Source organism: Falco rusticolus, chromosome 5 (genome assembly GCF_015220075.1).
Source record: "Falco rusticolus isolate bFalRus1 chromosome 5, bFalRus1.pri, whole genome shotgun sequence".
Lineage (NCBI taxonomy): Eukaryota > Metazoa > Chordata > Aves > Falconiformes > Falconidae > Falco > Falco rusticolus.
In genome coordinates this window covers 29,272,941-29,289,505 of record NC_051191.1, presented here as the reverse complement: position 1 = coordinate 29,289,505, position 16,565 = coordinate 29,272,941, and the positions used below count along the sequence as shown (strand labels likewise).

The window sequence follows — 16,565 nt, the reverse complement described above, 5'->3', positions numbered from 1 at the left end:
ATCAATACTATGTTTCCCTACTGAAACCTGGCACAAAGGCAGGGGTGTGGGAGACTGAAAAGGGGCAGAGCACAAAAAGCAGAAGCCAAAGAGTTTTTTCCATTGCACACTGGTGCCCCAAATACCTGCAGTGCTGCAAGGAGAGGAACTTGTGCTTTTTTCTCATCCCTACAGGGACTTGGTTTCCTTTTGGCTGCTTATTGCCTTTTAAAAATAGCGCCTTGAAGAAAAGCTGAAAGTCAACGAAGACATTGCAAGTATTCTTAACACCTTGAGAATCTTCCAGTGAAGACCATCCAAAATATGCTTGCCAGGTTTGGGACTGAAAGAGGTTTAAAGTGACCTGACCAGTGGATTTATTATTTTAAACTGGGTACAAACACTACTTGACCTAGCTGTTGGTACCCAGGTCCTGCGTCCATGAACTCATCTGCTTCTTTTTGCTGAAGCAGCTATGATTTGCCTGGTGTTAGCCTTTACATGTCAAGGTCTTAAGCTTGTTAGAAAATGATGTGGGAGTGTGTTTGGAGTATGAAAAACAGAAGTCTGTATTCATTCAGGATCTAACCTACATAACTTGCCAGCCTGTGGTTTCAGGACTCTGTAGTCAATAGATGCTGTCTTCCAGTGCAGTGCTTGTGATGCCTCTTGGCTGCATTGCAGCTAGCTTTAGAAAGAAAGGGAAATTAGACTAATTTAGTACAATAAATATTTTAAACTGCATGTGCCCTAACATTGTAAGTTTCTGTGATTTTAAACAGAAACATTGGGGTGACTACAAGGACTTTAAAAGAGAGCATCAGATAACAGATGCAAATCCTGGCTCTACTTTAAAAAATGCACTCTTCTGTGCCTCCTTTCCCTGCCAGAAAGAAGGTTCAAGATATAGCATACTAAGGGTCAAGGTAGGGGGCTGTTGTCAGTAGAGATAATAAAAACTGGTGCCGGAAGGAGCCTCAGGAGTCAACCCAACCAGCTTCTGCCTCAGGGCAGGATCATCTCTGTCTAAAACCTTCCTGACAGATGCTTGTCTACCTCTTTCTCGAAGGCCTCCAACGACAGAGCCTATACTTTCCTCAGGCAATCCATTCCTGCAGTTCCCTGTCCTTCCCATCAGAGTGTTTCCCCTGATGGCCAGCCAAAATCTCCCTGGCCGTAATTAAAGCCCATGCCGCCTCATTGCATCCCCAGGGGCCAGGGGTGCAGCCCATTCGCTGCCTCTCCGCTGCAGCCTTTCATGTATCTGAAGACGGTTTTCTTGTCTGTCTTCACTTTTAGTCTCAAAAAAACCCCTCCTGAACCATGCTGTTCTTATGCAGTGTGGTTTTCAGCAGACTAGATGAAAATGTGTCTATATGCAGAGGGTACAGCCTCAGACCCACATGTCCTCTGTGCTGAGATGGTGCTGGGTGGTTTCTCCTCCTGCAGAAACTACCTGTGCACTAATTCACTCTTCAGCCATTGACTCAGTGCTGCCCACCTGTTCTCTACCATGTATTTATTCTGAGACGAAAAGCAGCAGCAAAAGCCATGAACATGCAAAATAAGATCGTTGCCCTGGCTAGGGATGCATACAGAGACAGAATTGTTTCCCCAAGCTTTTCAAGGCAAATCGCTGGAAGAACTGACAGGTCTTCAGCTAACTTTGTGGCTGGTACCTTTTGCTAAGCTGTCATGCTATTACTGCCAGAGTCCAATCAGTGTCCAACAGCCTGGCCTTGAACCTCTCTCTGAAATAGAATCACTTTGGCCTAGGCGTCTTGTAGTTGTCTGTAGCTGAAGCACAGAATCATACAGAATCATACAGAATCATAGAATGGTTTGGGTTGGAAGGGACCTTGAAGACCATCTAGTTCCAGCCCCCCTGCCATGGGCAGGAACACCTTCCACTAGACCAGGTTGCTCCAAGCCCCGTCCATCCTGGCCTGGAACACTTTCAGGGATGGGGCACCTACAACTTCTCTGAGCAGCCTGTGCCAGAGCCTCACAACCCTCAGCACAAACACAAACTTTGCAGCTCAGATGCCTTCCAGGAAATGAAAACTGCCATTCTCTGTCAACAGAAGACAGCATGTCCTTGCATTGCTTCACTTCATCCCGTAAAAACCCTGGCCACTGGGTTGTTCCCAAGCTTTTCTTCAGCCCTTCTCTGCTATAGTAGTCCCCCATATCCCTTTCATGCATCTCTTCCTTCTTCAGTGGTCTGGATACAGCCGGCTATTGCATAACACTAATTATGTTATTGCTGTAATTGTGTCTGCCGTCTGCAGCACATGGATTCATTACAAGCTTTTCATATGCTAAAATGATTATTAATGAGCGCAGTCCCAACCCAGCGACGGCACAACAACAGCCATGACAAAAAGATCTTTTGGAAGGCAATTAGCTCCATGCTAAGCTTCCTAAACCGCGGCCGTGCTGGAAAATTTCAGACTGGAGAGGAAGCAGTAGCAACATGGCTTTTCTCTTCTCGTTTGATGAGTTAATGAGTTACTGAGTGGCAGCAGGCACAGTCATTCTTGTAAAACAGCTCCACTAAGGAGCTTTTCCTGGGTGGTACCAAAGGGCTAAACAGAGGGCAGGCTGTATTCCCAGGTCACTGCTTTATTGCTTTCCTTAGTGTCTTGGTTTAACCCCAGCCGGCAGCTCAGCCCCATGCATACGCTCGCTCCTTCCGGTGGGATGGGGGAGAGAATCAGGAGGGTAAAAGTGAGAAAACTCGTGGGTTGAAATGAAGACAGTTTAATAGGTAAAGCAAAAGCTGCACATACAAGCAAAGCAAAGCAAGGAATTCATTCACCACTTCCCATGGGCAGGCAGGTGCTCAGCCATCCCCAAGAGAGCAGGGCTCCATCACGTGTGGTGGCGAGTTGGGAAGACAAACACCATCACTTCCAAAGTCCCGCCCTTCCTTCTTCTTCCCCCAGCTTTATACGCTGAGCATGATGTCATATGGTACGGGATGTTGCTTGGGTCAGTCAGGGTCGGCTGTCCCAGCTGTGTCCCCTCCCAACTCCTTGTGCACCCAGCCTGCTCGCTGGTGGGGGGAAAGGCAGAAAAGTCCCGGACTCTGTGTCAGCACTGCTCAGCAATATCTAAAACATCCCTGTCTTACCAACCCTGTTTCCAGCACAAATCTAAAACAGAGCCCCTTACCAGCTGCTATGAAGAAAATTAACTCTAACTCCACCAAAACCAGCACACTTACAAAACCAAAACAAAACAAAAGCAACCCAGGGAAAGAGGAGGGTGTGAAAGGAACAATGTTTTGAGAATAAGAGGGAGCACTGCTATATACTAGTGCATCCAAAATCCTTCCCCATACAACAGTGGCAGTGGATGGTCTTATGGGCTCTCCTGTTCAAGCCAGGCTGGGATGAGTTGCAGTGCTAATGGTACCTGTGAGGTCACATCCTATGGTCTAGCAATCCTCACATCCTCCGTCTGAGATGCTGATGTACCTGAGTAACAGATTTACACATATTTCTTATGGATTTTAGTGCTTCTGAAATCTAATGAACAAATTTCCTGCTACATCAGAGAATGAACAGCCCTGAGGTGAGAAGTCAGGTTCCTCCTGTGGCTCAGGGGAAACTAAAGCATGTGAGACAGGGTCTTTTGGTATGCATCTAAGGATCTTCTGGAAAGAGCTGGGAAACAGCTTTGGAGATAACCAAAACTGGAGTACAGAAGCAGCAAATATGCAGCACCAGGCCAGCCAATGGTGGCCAACTGACCAAACAGTAACTGTCTTCTACATTGGACTCTTAGTCTTGAACTTTTGGAGGCAGGCTGTACTGAATTTTCTGCTTTGCCACCTTTCTGTCTCATCCAGAGGGGATATGATTTAGTCTTATGTTCCCTAATGCAGCCCCTGGGACTGCAGGAGGGTGAGTCAATGATCTGTCCATGTCTCAGGTGAGATCTGGTGGCCCTCAGCTTAGGGATGCTCACAGGAGCGAGGTGGTGAAAGAGCATCTCACTCCCCCTGCAGTGCCGTGCAGTTCAGCGATGGTGTGAGAGCTGTCAGCCGCAGGGGTGAAGGGAAGCAGCACACAGGCAGCCTTGCAAATGCCAGCACTGAAAATGTAAGGACTTCTGGGCTTTGGTGACAGCTTCACAGTGGTTTTGAAAACATTAGGGGTATGCAAATGGCAGAGAGTCCCTAAGTATCTCTGAGGATCTGAGTTCAAATAGAAGGTAAATGAAGACTCAGCAGGGATGTTGTCATCTCCCTGCTAGGTTGCTTTAATACACACATTCATCATTTCTTTAGATAGTGCAATGATGGCTTCATTAGAAACACTTCTGTATAAATAAGTCATTCGGCCATGGCAGAGTTCTGATGGAAGGATATTATACATCTTCTCCCTGTACTGGCAGCTAGGTTTGATTATTGGTACGTACATTTTTTTTTTTTCCTGCTTTCTTTTTCTTTTATTTTTCCCATGAAACACACTTCCAAAATATCTTGGTTTGAAGTCTTCGTGGGAAATTACTGCTCAGGTGTGTGGTGGCCAGGGAAATGAGTACAGGGGAGACAAGGACATTTTTGTGTGGTGGTGGGTAATGGCCCATGAACCCAGAATACTGAGACCACAGCTTAAGAGTCTGTCAGGGCTGGAGAGGCCTCCCAGCCCTGAAACTCAGATTCTTGTATCCTGTCCTTCGCTCCAGGGAGCACTGCTTTCATTGTTCAGATGAGTCATGGGTGTGTTATGCTGCTGGGAAAAATATCTCCTCAGGGCTGGAAAGGGACTGCAAAGCTTTCAGACCCTGTGAGCCACAGACTCCGGAGAGTGTTGCTACCAGGTGAAAGGGAGACAGGACAAAAGTGGAGAACCCGACGATACGTGTGTCTGTGTTTCACCCTATTCCCACACCCACTATCCTGCCACCATTCGATGGCTCGCTGAACCAGAGAGGAATAGCAGCATTTCAACTGGCTGTCAGGGACAGACTGGCAAATCCAACACGGTACCTCTGCTTTCCTCCACCAGCCTCATTTATTTTTGCTATGATGTAATCCCCTTCACTTTCCATTTCACCCGGCAGGAGGGTGACTATGCAATATTCATGAAGAGCTGGGCTCTTCTCCATGGGCTCTGCTTAAGCACCATAAATCAATGGATTTCGCTGCATTGCAGGCTGTTTTTCCCCACAAGTCTATGAACTGCGCTGGTTGCACATGGATGTCGTTTTCTCTGAGTTCCAAGGCACACCTTGCTTTTTGGCCACAAGAGTCCTTGTTTCTCTGCAGTGTGCTTTGGCTCTGAGGAGCCTGCAATAGCACTGTCATGGATGCCCCCAGTTCCTGATGCTTTCTCTTCTCAGAAGTCTATATAGAACAGGTCTGCTTTTGTCCAGCTGCTGATGCTGAGACCTGTTTGAGGGTTTTTTTGAGTGGCAAAAATTGAGAAATACTTATTCATCTTGCTCACCATCTTCTCCTGGCAGTAGTTCTGCAGGGCAGCTCCTGACAGCATTTCTAGTTGCCTGCTTTACCTCATAGGCAACTGTTCAGGTCCACTTGGCAATTGAGGGTTGGACAGAGCATAAAGCAAAATCAAGCCCAGATCACTCATCACTGAAGTACTGGGATTGGACAATATTTAGACCATGGGACTGAGTTAGTCTAGGATTTCTGGCTGGTCCTGAGCCCAGAGGAAAAGATGCTAGGCCTTCAGAGAGAGTGATGTTGTGTATGCTGGAAGTTGCAGTAAAGTTAATGAGGTTGGCATGAGTCTTTATGATGAGCCAGAGTCTAGCTCTGGAAGCAGTCAGACTAGAAGACTATGCTGGGAGAAGGACCTCTGCCTCCTGTGCCTATATCTCCACGGATTACATCAAACTTCCCCACCCTTGCAAATCCAGGATAGCAAATGAGACCATCCCATTGCAATCAGGCAGGATGGGAGTGCAGGGCACAAAACCAGACTAAGCAAAACTGGAGCCTTCTGGTGTGAAGGGGTTCCCTCCCAGTGCTTTTGCACTGTGTTGTATTTCATAGGAGACTTCAGCAGCTGCTTGTCCCGCTCTGTCATAGAGAGTATTTTCCCACTTGTCTGTCTGAAGGATCCTTGTCATACAGCACTTCACTGTCCAATTTTTGTGCAGTGGAAAACAGCCTCCATCTCAGCAGGTGTCTCTATGCTGTTTACAGGACACCTGTCAGCTCTTTTGGCTCCCTGTCCCCTCTGCCTCCTAATTATAAAATTGTAGATTGCTGCAGCTATGGGCTTTTTTTCTTTCTTTCTTTTTTTTTTTTTTTTTTTCCTTGTGCACAAAATGTCAAATTGCAGAAATTAAAAATGTAAATGATGGCGTCTAATTAACCAGTTGACAGCAGAGCACAGCTGCGAGTGACAGTGACTGATTACCTTCTGCAAACCTTGTCCTCCAAGACCTGCCTTACCCTGGGGACGAAGGACATTGAAAATAGCAACTGCCTTAAAGAGACATCGCTTTGCTGATGAAACCTGATGTGCAATGGTTCTGGGGGATCCATATCCCATGGATAAAGCCCCAGTTCTCTTGAGCTCAAGAGGAATGGCATTGACTCCTAAGGAAAGTAGATTTTCCCCAGTCAGAGTGGGGATGGGAGCGTTGTGGGAGTGGAGATGACATCAGGCCAGCTTAAAATTTGGGGGCAAAAGGGAGATACTGAGCAGCAGAGGAGTTGCTGGGATAGACTAGATTCAGTGGGGAGGTGGATAATGCTAGCAGTGGATGCAGATGTACTAGCGTGAACGGTGCAAGCCAGCATGCAAGGTTTTTTTTCTGTCTATGGGACCAATTCTGAGCTCTCAGTGGGCCGTGAAATCAGTGGGATTGCTCTCTGGGACTAGAGGCAGAGCTCAAAGCCCTTGAAGGTCTGACAAAGGAATCCAACATTAATAGGTACTGCCTACTTCTTTGATGGCATGGAGAAAGTTTATAGGATGCTCTTTGGGACTTCAGTCTTAAAATATGGTTGAGTGAATACAACACACCTGGTACTCAGAAACAGTGCTTCAGTAATTCCATTTTGGCTCAGTCATCTCCCTTGCTGTAGAAGAAGAGTATGACCAGGTATATCATTGATGCATCAGAAAAGCCCAAGGTGCTAAGTGCATTCTTTCTCCTTATTGTTGGTGGTTTTCATCTCCTGATTCCCAACTCTATCCCTTCGAGAAACACCTGTATTTCTCTCTCTCAGGTACTATTCAGACATCGCCAAAATGCCAGCAATCAGTGACCAGGACATGAATGCATACTTGGCTGAGCAGTCTCGCATGCATATGAACGAGTTCAACACTATGAGTGCGCTCTCAGAAATATACTCCTACGTTGGCAAGTACAGCGAGGAGGTAAGAGACTTGGAGCAGGGAAGAGCAGTTCTGCAGGACCATGGGACATCACACCCATTCCAAAGGCCCAGCATGTGTCACAGATACCTATCTTTGTCCTGGCTAGGGGGATGATGGATTTAAGGAATGAAAAGCAAGGCCTGGGGTCTGGAAAGGGAAGGTTTGGGATTATTGTTGTCCCCAGTACTCTTCTGTCTGGATCCCTATTATTTTTGTCTCCCATTACTGTTCAATCAGATTTAGGTGGCTTGAGGTAGTTGATGGTCAGATGTTATCTTGCTACACAGCAGCCCTACATGAGCTCTCCATCACATGTGGCCAAAAGTTGTTTAAACATATGTGCCCAGTGCCATAATACCTTCAGATATTATTATTCATTCAGTTTCATTTGGATCAGTTCAGATATTATATACATTCAGATACGCTAAAGCACCCAAGACTGGTCCAGCAAGCATGACGCAGGACATAAAGGTGACCAGCATGGTTCTGTGCATTGAACATCGAGTGAGACCTCCTGGGGCATCTCAAGTGGCATGGCAAGTTGATGAATAAAGTTACTAAATAACTGATCTCCAAGCTAAGAACCCATTTGATGGCTGGCAATCTAGAGATCAGTATTTAGTCAGATCAACCCCAAACTGCCTTCCTTGTTCCCTGCTGGCTGCCTAATTGTTTTGCATGATATAAGCTAAGCCTGGGACCTACCTTAGAGAAAGCTAATCCCAATCTGCTGCTATAAGACGCTGGACTGAAGCCGCTGGGCAAAAAAATAAAATAAAATAATTAATTAAATAAAAATCCCTACCACTTCTTTCTCTCTCCTTTTCCAGATTCTTGGAGCCCTTGATCAAGATGACCAGGCTGGGAAACAGAAACTCGCCTACAAACTTGAACAAGTCATAACCCTCATGAGCATAGACAGCTGAGAACTGTCCTGCCAGGGACACCCTGGGAGGGATAAACCAAGTCGTGCCTCACTCAAGATCATCATCTTTACCAAGTGCAAGTTTTGATCGACTGTAAGCAGAGTCACCTGAACAGCACTCCTCTCTCTCTCTCTCTCTCTCTCTCTCTCTCATTTCTTTCTCTTTCAAAATCTGTGGACAAAACGACAAAGCCCCAGGGGTTAAAAGAAAAGACTGCAGAGGAATCTTGACTCTGGGGACATGAAGACGTTTGGGTGGAGCACTCCTTTTCACAGCTTCCCCTCTGCCTTTTCCCTAGAGAAGAACTATTACACACAACCCTCTCACCCTCCAAACCCTCCTCCATCATCACATCATCAGTCTGCAGATGGGAAATTGGGAGGTAACTTCTGTCATGCTGCTTTAACTGCCCTCCGAGGCCTGTAGCCTCTGGAGTGGACATGGAAATGAACTCACTATTACTAAAAGTCTCCCCAGGGGGAAGACAGCCTGCCTGCAGGGATCTTGGAGGGCAGGAGAAATCGAGATCCTCTCCTGCAGAGCCATTGCAATTCTATCACTTGATAGTGACCCACTGGGAGAGGAACCCCAAGGATCCCCGAAAAATGCCACAGCTCCGTCCAGAGTGGGACCATTGTGGCTCTTATCTGCCTGGGCAAACAGCAGTGTAGCTGTTCTCTTGGGGGAGGGGGAGGGTTGGGGGGGAGGAGGAGACCGACGCTCCCCTGCCCATGTGTTTCATATGGTTATTCTTATTTTTCAAAGAGACCTGTGTCCCCCTCCGTCTTTCCCATTGTGTCCTGTTGGTCGTAGCACTGCGGCAAAAATGCTCTCTGCTCAGTGGCATCCCATTGGTGGTCGTTCTGTTCCTTCTGGCAATGAACAGCACAGCATCTCCCTTGTTCCCACCTCAGCTTGGAAAGCAAGAGCCGCAAATCTCATTTTGTTCCAGGCAAGGAGACTGGCCTCAAAAACCAACCAGAGGGATTTTTTTATTTTTTTTAAAGTTGTAAGTTCTTTCAATTTTGTTTCCTCAACTGGAACAAAGCTACTGTTTTCTCATGGCGGAATATCAGAAGGATACGTGAAGGGCTTGTGATGAAGCAAGGTGATGCATAGGACTGATGGTAAAACCTTCCTTCAAAGCCACTCCTAAAAGGAAATGTCACCACATATTTTGGAAGGAAATCCTGGAGGAAATCCAAATGAAAAACTGCAAAATATTCTTCTACCTAGATACCCCCAGCCAAACTGCATGTCTTCTGGAGGTCTCTGAACCGCTGTAAGCCCATCTGCCTTTTGGTGCCAACTCCTGGCCTTTTCTCTTCCCCATTCCTTGAATCAACAGGCCTTGCTGAAGGCACAGTTGCTGCCTGGGAAGGATCTGCTGCCTCTTCACACTTCCTATCCCTTCAGAGATCACCATCACCACAGAACAATTGTGGGTGACTACCTTGTCCTCTCCTCTGCTCAACTCCTGCAGAACAACATCTCAACCTGTTTTGTGGTCAACCAAAGAGGGGTGAGCTCCTGCGTCTCTTCTGTGTTTGGCTATTTGGTTCATACTGCTGCCAGCCTGGGTAATGCCATGGTTCAGTGTAGTGGGAGACCCTCAGGGTCTGGAGAACTTTGCATCTTGTACGGAGGCAAGAGCTGGGTCTGCATTCATCTCACCAGAAAGGAACGGAGCTCACTAGCAGGTGGGGAAGTGACTTGATGCCATGGAGAATCATCCCGCATCCACCTCACACCATCCTCAGAGCTACAGCCTGGATCTACTTTGCACCTGGAGGGAGGAAGGGGTAAAGACAGCGTGTGTAAATTGATTGCAGAATGAGTGCATTTGGTTTTATTCATGCCTCTTGCTAGCAAACCAGAACCTCTTCAAAGCGAAGAATGATGAGTGCATCTGATGGGGGATGTGGTGCAAACAGAAGTCAGTCAGCAAGTGGGTTTCATTCAGCCAAGCAGATAAATGTAGGCAAGTCTTTCTAAAACCATTTAAAGAACAGCAGTCCAAAACTGGATGTGTCTGTGGGGAGAATATCACGAGATCCATATTGAAACAGCAAACTTAGGGACACGCCTTGGTTTTCAAACCCCAGACATTTCTCTCTTGATTCTAATTATTATTATTTTGTGTGTGTGTGTGTGTGTATCTGTGTGTGCGTGTGCATTATTTCCTTTTTAATTTTGCTTGCTTTCTGTTTGATTGCTGAGCTGATGGACTCATCACGCACCTTATGGACATCTCAGCATTTTTAAGAGGCCTGCGCATTGGGGATGATTTGGGTTTGGCTGGTTCTGCCATGGTTTTGTTGATCCATTTAGTAATGTCAGCGCATGTTCCAGATCCATTGATTATGGCTGTGAAAGTGGGGTGGAAGTCCCACCAGAGCCAGCAGTAAGAAAATTACACCACCACCACAAACACAATATTTTTTATAAGTACATAAAAAAGGAAAATTAAAAAAAAAAAAGGAAGAAACCAAAGGTTTTGACAAACAAAGTGCCACAAAATATAAATATGGACCCTATTGTCATGCCTTGTACTCACAGCTGGATGGTAGGAGTCTAAGGACAAATAGCTGGCTCGGGGAGGGGGTGGGCGGGCGGGGAAATGGTTATGAGTGATGGGCTATACTGTCTGGACATGCGCATATGAAAGGAAGAAGAAGCTGTTTTACAACAACAAAAAAAAAAGTATCAAAGTGAACTGGTGTAATCCTGCACTGTTACTGAAGTCAGAGGAACACCACAGGGGAAATTTAAGACTCACCCTTTTTTTTTTTTTTTTTTTTTTTGATGTTTTCAGGGCTGTGTTTTTGTTTTATTATGGTGGTTTTCCATTGTTATTATTTCATTTCTTCTTGCTGGTACGAAGTTTTTCATCTGTAATATATATATATGTATATTTTTCAAGAAAAACATGAACACCTCAGAGACACTGAGAATGAAACACTTAGGGGAAATGGGAAGAGCCACAAGATTGGTGTCTTAACACTTCCCAAGTTCCCATTTAGGCATTTCCATTTTCTCTCCACCCTCTTCTTTCTACCATCCCCAGGATTTGAAAGAAAATCTGTGTTTTGCTTCTCTTTAATCTCCTCCTTATTTTTCTTTTTGTTTTTCTTTATTTGGTGTTTGAGCTGGTTTTGGTTTTCGCTTGGAAAATGTGCCAGAATTGTGATGTAAATGTGTGGGCTTCCTCCCCTGTCCCCTTCAGTGCCCTCCCCATTTCCAACCACTGTCCCAGCATTTCCCGGTCTATGAGAGGTCTTGGCATCTTTCTTCCCTGCCTCACCTGTTGAGCTAACTATTTTTTAAATGCATGCAAAATACAACTAAAAACAAAGACACAAGCAGAAGAATGAGCCCTACTACACCATGGATGCATTCTTTTCCTCTTCCTTTGATCTTTCCCCCTCATCTCTCTATCCACACTTGGCCAAAAATACCCTACAGGTAGTACTTCACACTGTTTTTCAAGCCACACCAAGACAACTGGAGCCAAAGTCCCTACAAGTCAATGGACAGATTCCTAACATGCAGAATATGCCAGATGATAGGCTGACCTTTATGGGTATTTCTTGAACACTGCAATCAAGACAATGAATGCTGACACTTTCAGCACCACAAGAAACAGGGAAAGGGAACTCATGAAGGTTCTTTGTGGTCCTATTGAGAGAGCTAAGGTTATTTCTTCACTGCAGAGTTTGCTCTGGGACTTTTCACCTGGGTTAAAGGACAAAAGGTGAACAGTCCCTCTGCAAACACATCGTGTCCTCCCTGTGAGTGTACTCACCTATCAGTGACGCAGTGATCTGAGACATAACCCATCACATCATGTACTTTTGCAGACTGAGCCTTCCAGTAAACACTGTTGTGGGAGAAGTTGCAAGTTACCTGGTAGAAGGTGTTAGAGATTGTTAGTGTTTTAACAGACAGCATAGGAGAAAAACTGAAAAGAGAAATGTCACCCAAGGGCACCTTCCTCTCCCAACATGCCCTAGTCCTTCTCCTCCCACTCTACATTCTGTTCTGAACATATCTGAAGGTTTTGTCCAATCCAGCATATACCAGCCTTGCTCCATTAGGTAATAGGGCTCTGCCAATTTTCTCATCTGTAGTTTTACCACTGTGGTTGTCTTATCTTACCTTTTTGACACTGGAAACCATAAAAAAGTATTTTGACATGAAGATTTACCAGTAGAATTTTCGTTGGTATTTGCTTTAACTGAAAAGTGATTACCAACGTTTCCAGGTCTTGTGCATTAGCCCACAGGAAGGTGTACCATCAAGAGAAAGAGACCAAGTAAATCACATAATTGTCATAATTATTTGTAATAATACTATTGAAAACTGATAGAGTTTTAAGTGGACAGTCTCACTGTTGAGTCAGCCAGCAGAAAGATTACACATCACTTCCACATTTCCTAAAGTCCAGGATTCCTATGATGTAACAACGCAAGCACAAGACAGCTACTATCAAGAGGAAAATTGTTTAAAAGTAAGCTAAAACACAAAATGTAGATCTGTCCTTCCCCAGGGCTTTAGTGAATTGCTTTGGAAAAGGACACCATAATGTGCAATACTCTTACAAAGGAAGACTGGAAACCTGAAATGACTCAGTCCCAGGGCTTCTTTTAGTGGGGCATACATTTGTGTCTCCACAAAAGACCTTTAAGTGCAAGGACCATCTCACATTAAAAAGAAAACTCTGGGCACTAAAGATGACCAGGACTACTCTCTCACGTCAGCAAGGCATCAGTAAAACAAGTCATGCTTCACTTTTCTCAGCAACCTGTAGAAGAATTATTCATGAAGCAGATTCATCTGACTATGTGGAGCTATTGCTTGACACTGTAAAAGGAATGAGAGAGAGGAAGATAATTGTTCCTACTTCCCAGACCCCTGAGGTAGGCTCTGGTGTGCAAGAGGTTTGCTCCTCCATAGAAATCTGCTGCTTCCTGCAGTGGCCATTGCTGGTGTGGGAGGATGCTGTGACAAGATAAGTCCTTTGCCCAATCCCCACCTGTCCCAACAAGGTGGGTTTAGTCCCTTTCTTCTTCCTGGTTCAGCGTTTAGCTACAGAAGCCAGACAGAGGGCACTGCATAGAAATGTGCATTGTCGTCCCACCAAGTTTGTGTTCGTTTCAGATAGCTCACCAAAATTTGTACCCAGGAACCCAGTTTGCCTATTCCCCATCTCTGAATGAAAAGATCAATATAAACCCCAGCTCTCAAATCAGTGTTGTTGTTTAAACTCCTCTGAACCTCTGATAACCTCCTCTCCCGGGATGACCAGGGAATCCCAGGAAAGGATCTCTTTCTCTGAAATAGGGAGCTAGGATCATTTACATGATCACAGTAGATTGTGTTTCTGTGTTGGCAGATGGCTTGCCATGAGAGCTGTTGGGTAAAGAAGTATTGGCGTAGCCTCAGTGATGCCAGGACAATTTGCTCTGTGCTAGTCTGATGACTAGTCAAGAAGTCTTGACCAGTCCACCAGAGCAGGTGGAGGTCTTGGGGTGCCCTAGCCCTTACCATCCAAACTTGGTACGCTGTGGAGCAGGCACCTGACAAAGCCAGTGAACCTCAACGCCATGGTCTGAACCTCAACCTCCTGGCTATTCACAGCCATTTGCATCCAATGCTGCTCCCACTTCAGAGTATCTTTTAGTCCATGGAGTCCTGCAGTTTTCCCTCACCTCCACCACTGTGCAATGCCCCTTTCTCCAAAAAAAGTTCTGTTGTCTTATGAGGGATAACTGCTTTGTGGTAATGTTTTGAAAATGGAGCTTGTCAACAATGTTTTATTTGGGATGGCTCAGTTCACTATGCTGTTAGGGAAGCACCCAAGGGGACACAAGCTTACAGCTACAAATTAATTTGTAGAAAGATGTCAAAAAAAAAAAAAAAAAAAAAGGAGAAAAAAAATATACACTTGGAAAAAAATAAAACCGCCAAAAAAACCCAGCGAGGATATAAAGCTGCTTAGTCTAATCAACCTGTCACATGTGTGATTTCAGTTGTCGTCGTTGTTGTTGTTTGTTCATGGGCTTTTTTGGTTTTTCGGGGGGTTTTAGTTTTGGGTGGGGTTTTTTTCGTGTGTGTTAATCTTCTGTTCTAAAAATGGAGAGTTTACCTCAAGAAATTCTTTCTGCTTGGAAACAGATCACCTCAAAGATGCTCGCAGCAGAGAGCAGTATACAGGGAAGCTCAGTAAAGTGAACCTGGGTGTGGAAAATAGGGGGGAAACCAGGACATTTAGGCTCTTTTGGCATTCCCTTCTCTTGTTGGTGTGGTCTGACATGGCTCCTTGGCTCTGAAGACAGCATTTCCAGTAGGAGAGGGCGCTGTTCACTTTCACATAGAGTGAGGCACAAGAGCCATTTGGAGAAATCCAAGCACATGTCCAAGCTTGCAGTTCTTTCTGAAGTATCTTAAGAGAAACTTGGTGTTATTTAAAATTTCTATGCTGCTTTTTCTCCAGACCCTGGAGAAAACCTACTTTCCAGCCCAGAGTGGCGTAAGGAAGCAGAGAGATAAGGTGCTAGCCAAATGCTCCCAGTGTTTTCCCCAAGGAATCAAGATGAGAGGCAACTGGATTATTTAATGTTACAAGCCAGGCCCTTCCTAGTGTCTGACCCTGTGTCTTGGACATGCACATGAGCCCAGAAGTCTCGTTCTCTGTTTCGCTAAAGCTTCCACCTTAAATACAAAGTCAATGTAAAGACATATCCTTTCACTACAGTGTTAATAACAGCCTCAAAGAGATGTCAAGACAGCATTAGAAAGGAGGTTGGGATCCTTTTTCTTAGGTTGTTGTTGTTGTTGGTTTGATTTTCTTTTGAATTGATCCTAGTTAAAAAATAAATAAAATCTATACTATTTAAATTGGAATCCCGTTGTTACTTGGTAAAGGCAAAGCTTCTGTACCTTTGTTATAATTAATTGTATACCTGTGTATGTAAATATAAGGCATTCCTATTTTGCAGTCCAGAACAAAAAAGAAAAAAAACTATTTGTAATATAGAATAAAGTTTATTAAAAAAAATAAAGAAATAAAAATGCCCCAGGCTGTGACTGCTGCTTCCTGTGGCCAAACGGAGCCAGAGAGAGATAATTCAAGTGTCAGGGAAGCAGGAGACTGAAGACCATGTAAGTCCTCAAAGCAGGTCTGCTCCACAGGTACACCGCTGGAGCCCTCTCCCAAGCTGAGGCTCTCCCACCTTCTACAGTAGGTGCTCTAGAGTTTCCTTAGTGCTCTGGAGAGTCAGCACATGTTGGCATTTTGGGCTTGGCTTTATACTCATGCCCATGGGCTGGGCTGGTGAAGCATGGTGGGGAGTGGCCCCCAGATGGACAGACCCCAGCTGCTCATAGAGAAGGCAAAGGCTTGGGGATCAACGCACTTAAGTCAAGAAATGACTGTGAAAAGCTTTCTTCCACCAATCCACCCCTCCCTCCCTCCCCACCTGCCTTCTTTTTTGTCCTCTCTCTATTTCTCTTTCTTCCTTTCCCTCTCACACAAAACCACATTTATTGGATAGTTTGAAAATTTTTTGGAGATGTGGGTTCTAGACAGGTTATTCCTTTCTGTCTGCCTCTGGGGTGTCATCAGCTGTACATTTTGAGTACGTCTGACAAGCTCATGAATTCAGGCATGCTGTTAAAGGAAACACATCCTACAGCTCTTGAAAGGAAAGTCCTCAGTGGGAGCCAGCCGCTGGCTCCTTGGCCATTAACTTAGAGCAGCAATCTTCACAGTGGGTTTCAAACCTGGAAGAGTCATAGGTAGTCTTTGGTGGAGAAGCAAATACACCAACCCACTTGCTTCCCTGTCCCCAGGATATCCTGTCAGGCCTGAAGCTGCCAGTGGGGCAAGCCCTGCTTGCACCAGTTGTGGTTGGCCATGCAAGCAGAGAGAAACAATCTGTCTTCAGCATCTATATCTTTGGCTGGAGGTGGAAGATGGATGTCTTTCCAAGGCAGAGGGAAGGTCTGTGGGAAAGTCTGCAGCCTTCTCATTGTTAGGCATGGTCTCCTTCCTCAGCATGTATGTTCAAAACTTAAGATGTTCCCCAGGCGGTGCGAAAGGCAGCCTCCTTCCTTGCCCTGTGTCCTACCCCTGCTCTCCTCCCGCATGTGGGGAGAAGGAGCAGCTCATGAACACTCCAGTTCCTACATAGCTCAGCTTAAAGCAAGAGAGGAAAATCCATTTTCCCTTTCCCATGTCTGTTCCCCAACTACTGTGCTTCCCTTATCTTATGATTATTATCTTATG

At 45.4% G+C, this 16,565-nt stretch overlaps 1 protein-coding gene across 2 annotated transcripts in view; it reads left to right on the top strand.

Moving 5' to 3' along the window:
* Positions 1-10,755, top strand: part of PLXNA4 (plexin A4) — a 456,157-nt gene extending 445,402 nt beyond the window's left edge. For both annotated transcript variants that reach the window (XM_037389024.1, XM_037389025.1), the window contains exons 31-32: positions 7,199-7,349; positions 8,180-10,755. In XM_037389024.1, the coding sequence (XP_037244921.1) occupies positions 7,199-7,349; positions 8,180-8,275 (247 nt within the window). In that variant the 3' untranslated portion in view covers positions 8,276-10,755. The remainder of the gene's footprint in view (positions 1-7,198; positions 7,350-8,179) is intronic.
* The last annotated feature ends 5,810 nt before the right edge of the window (positions 10,756-16,565 follow it).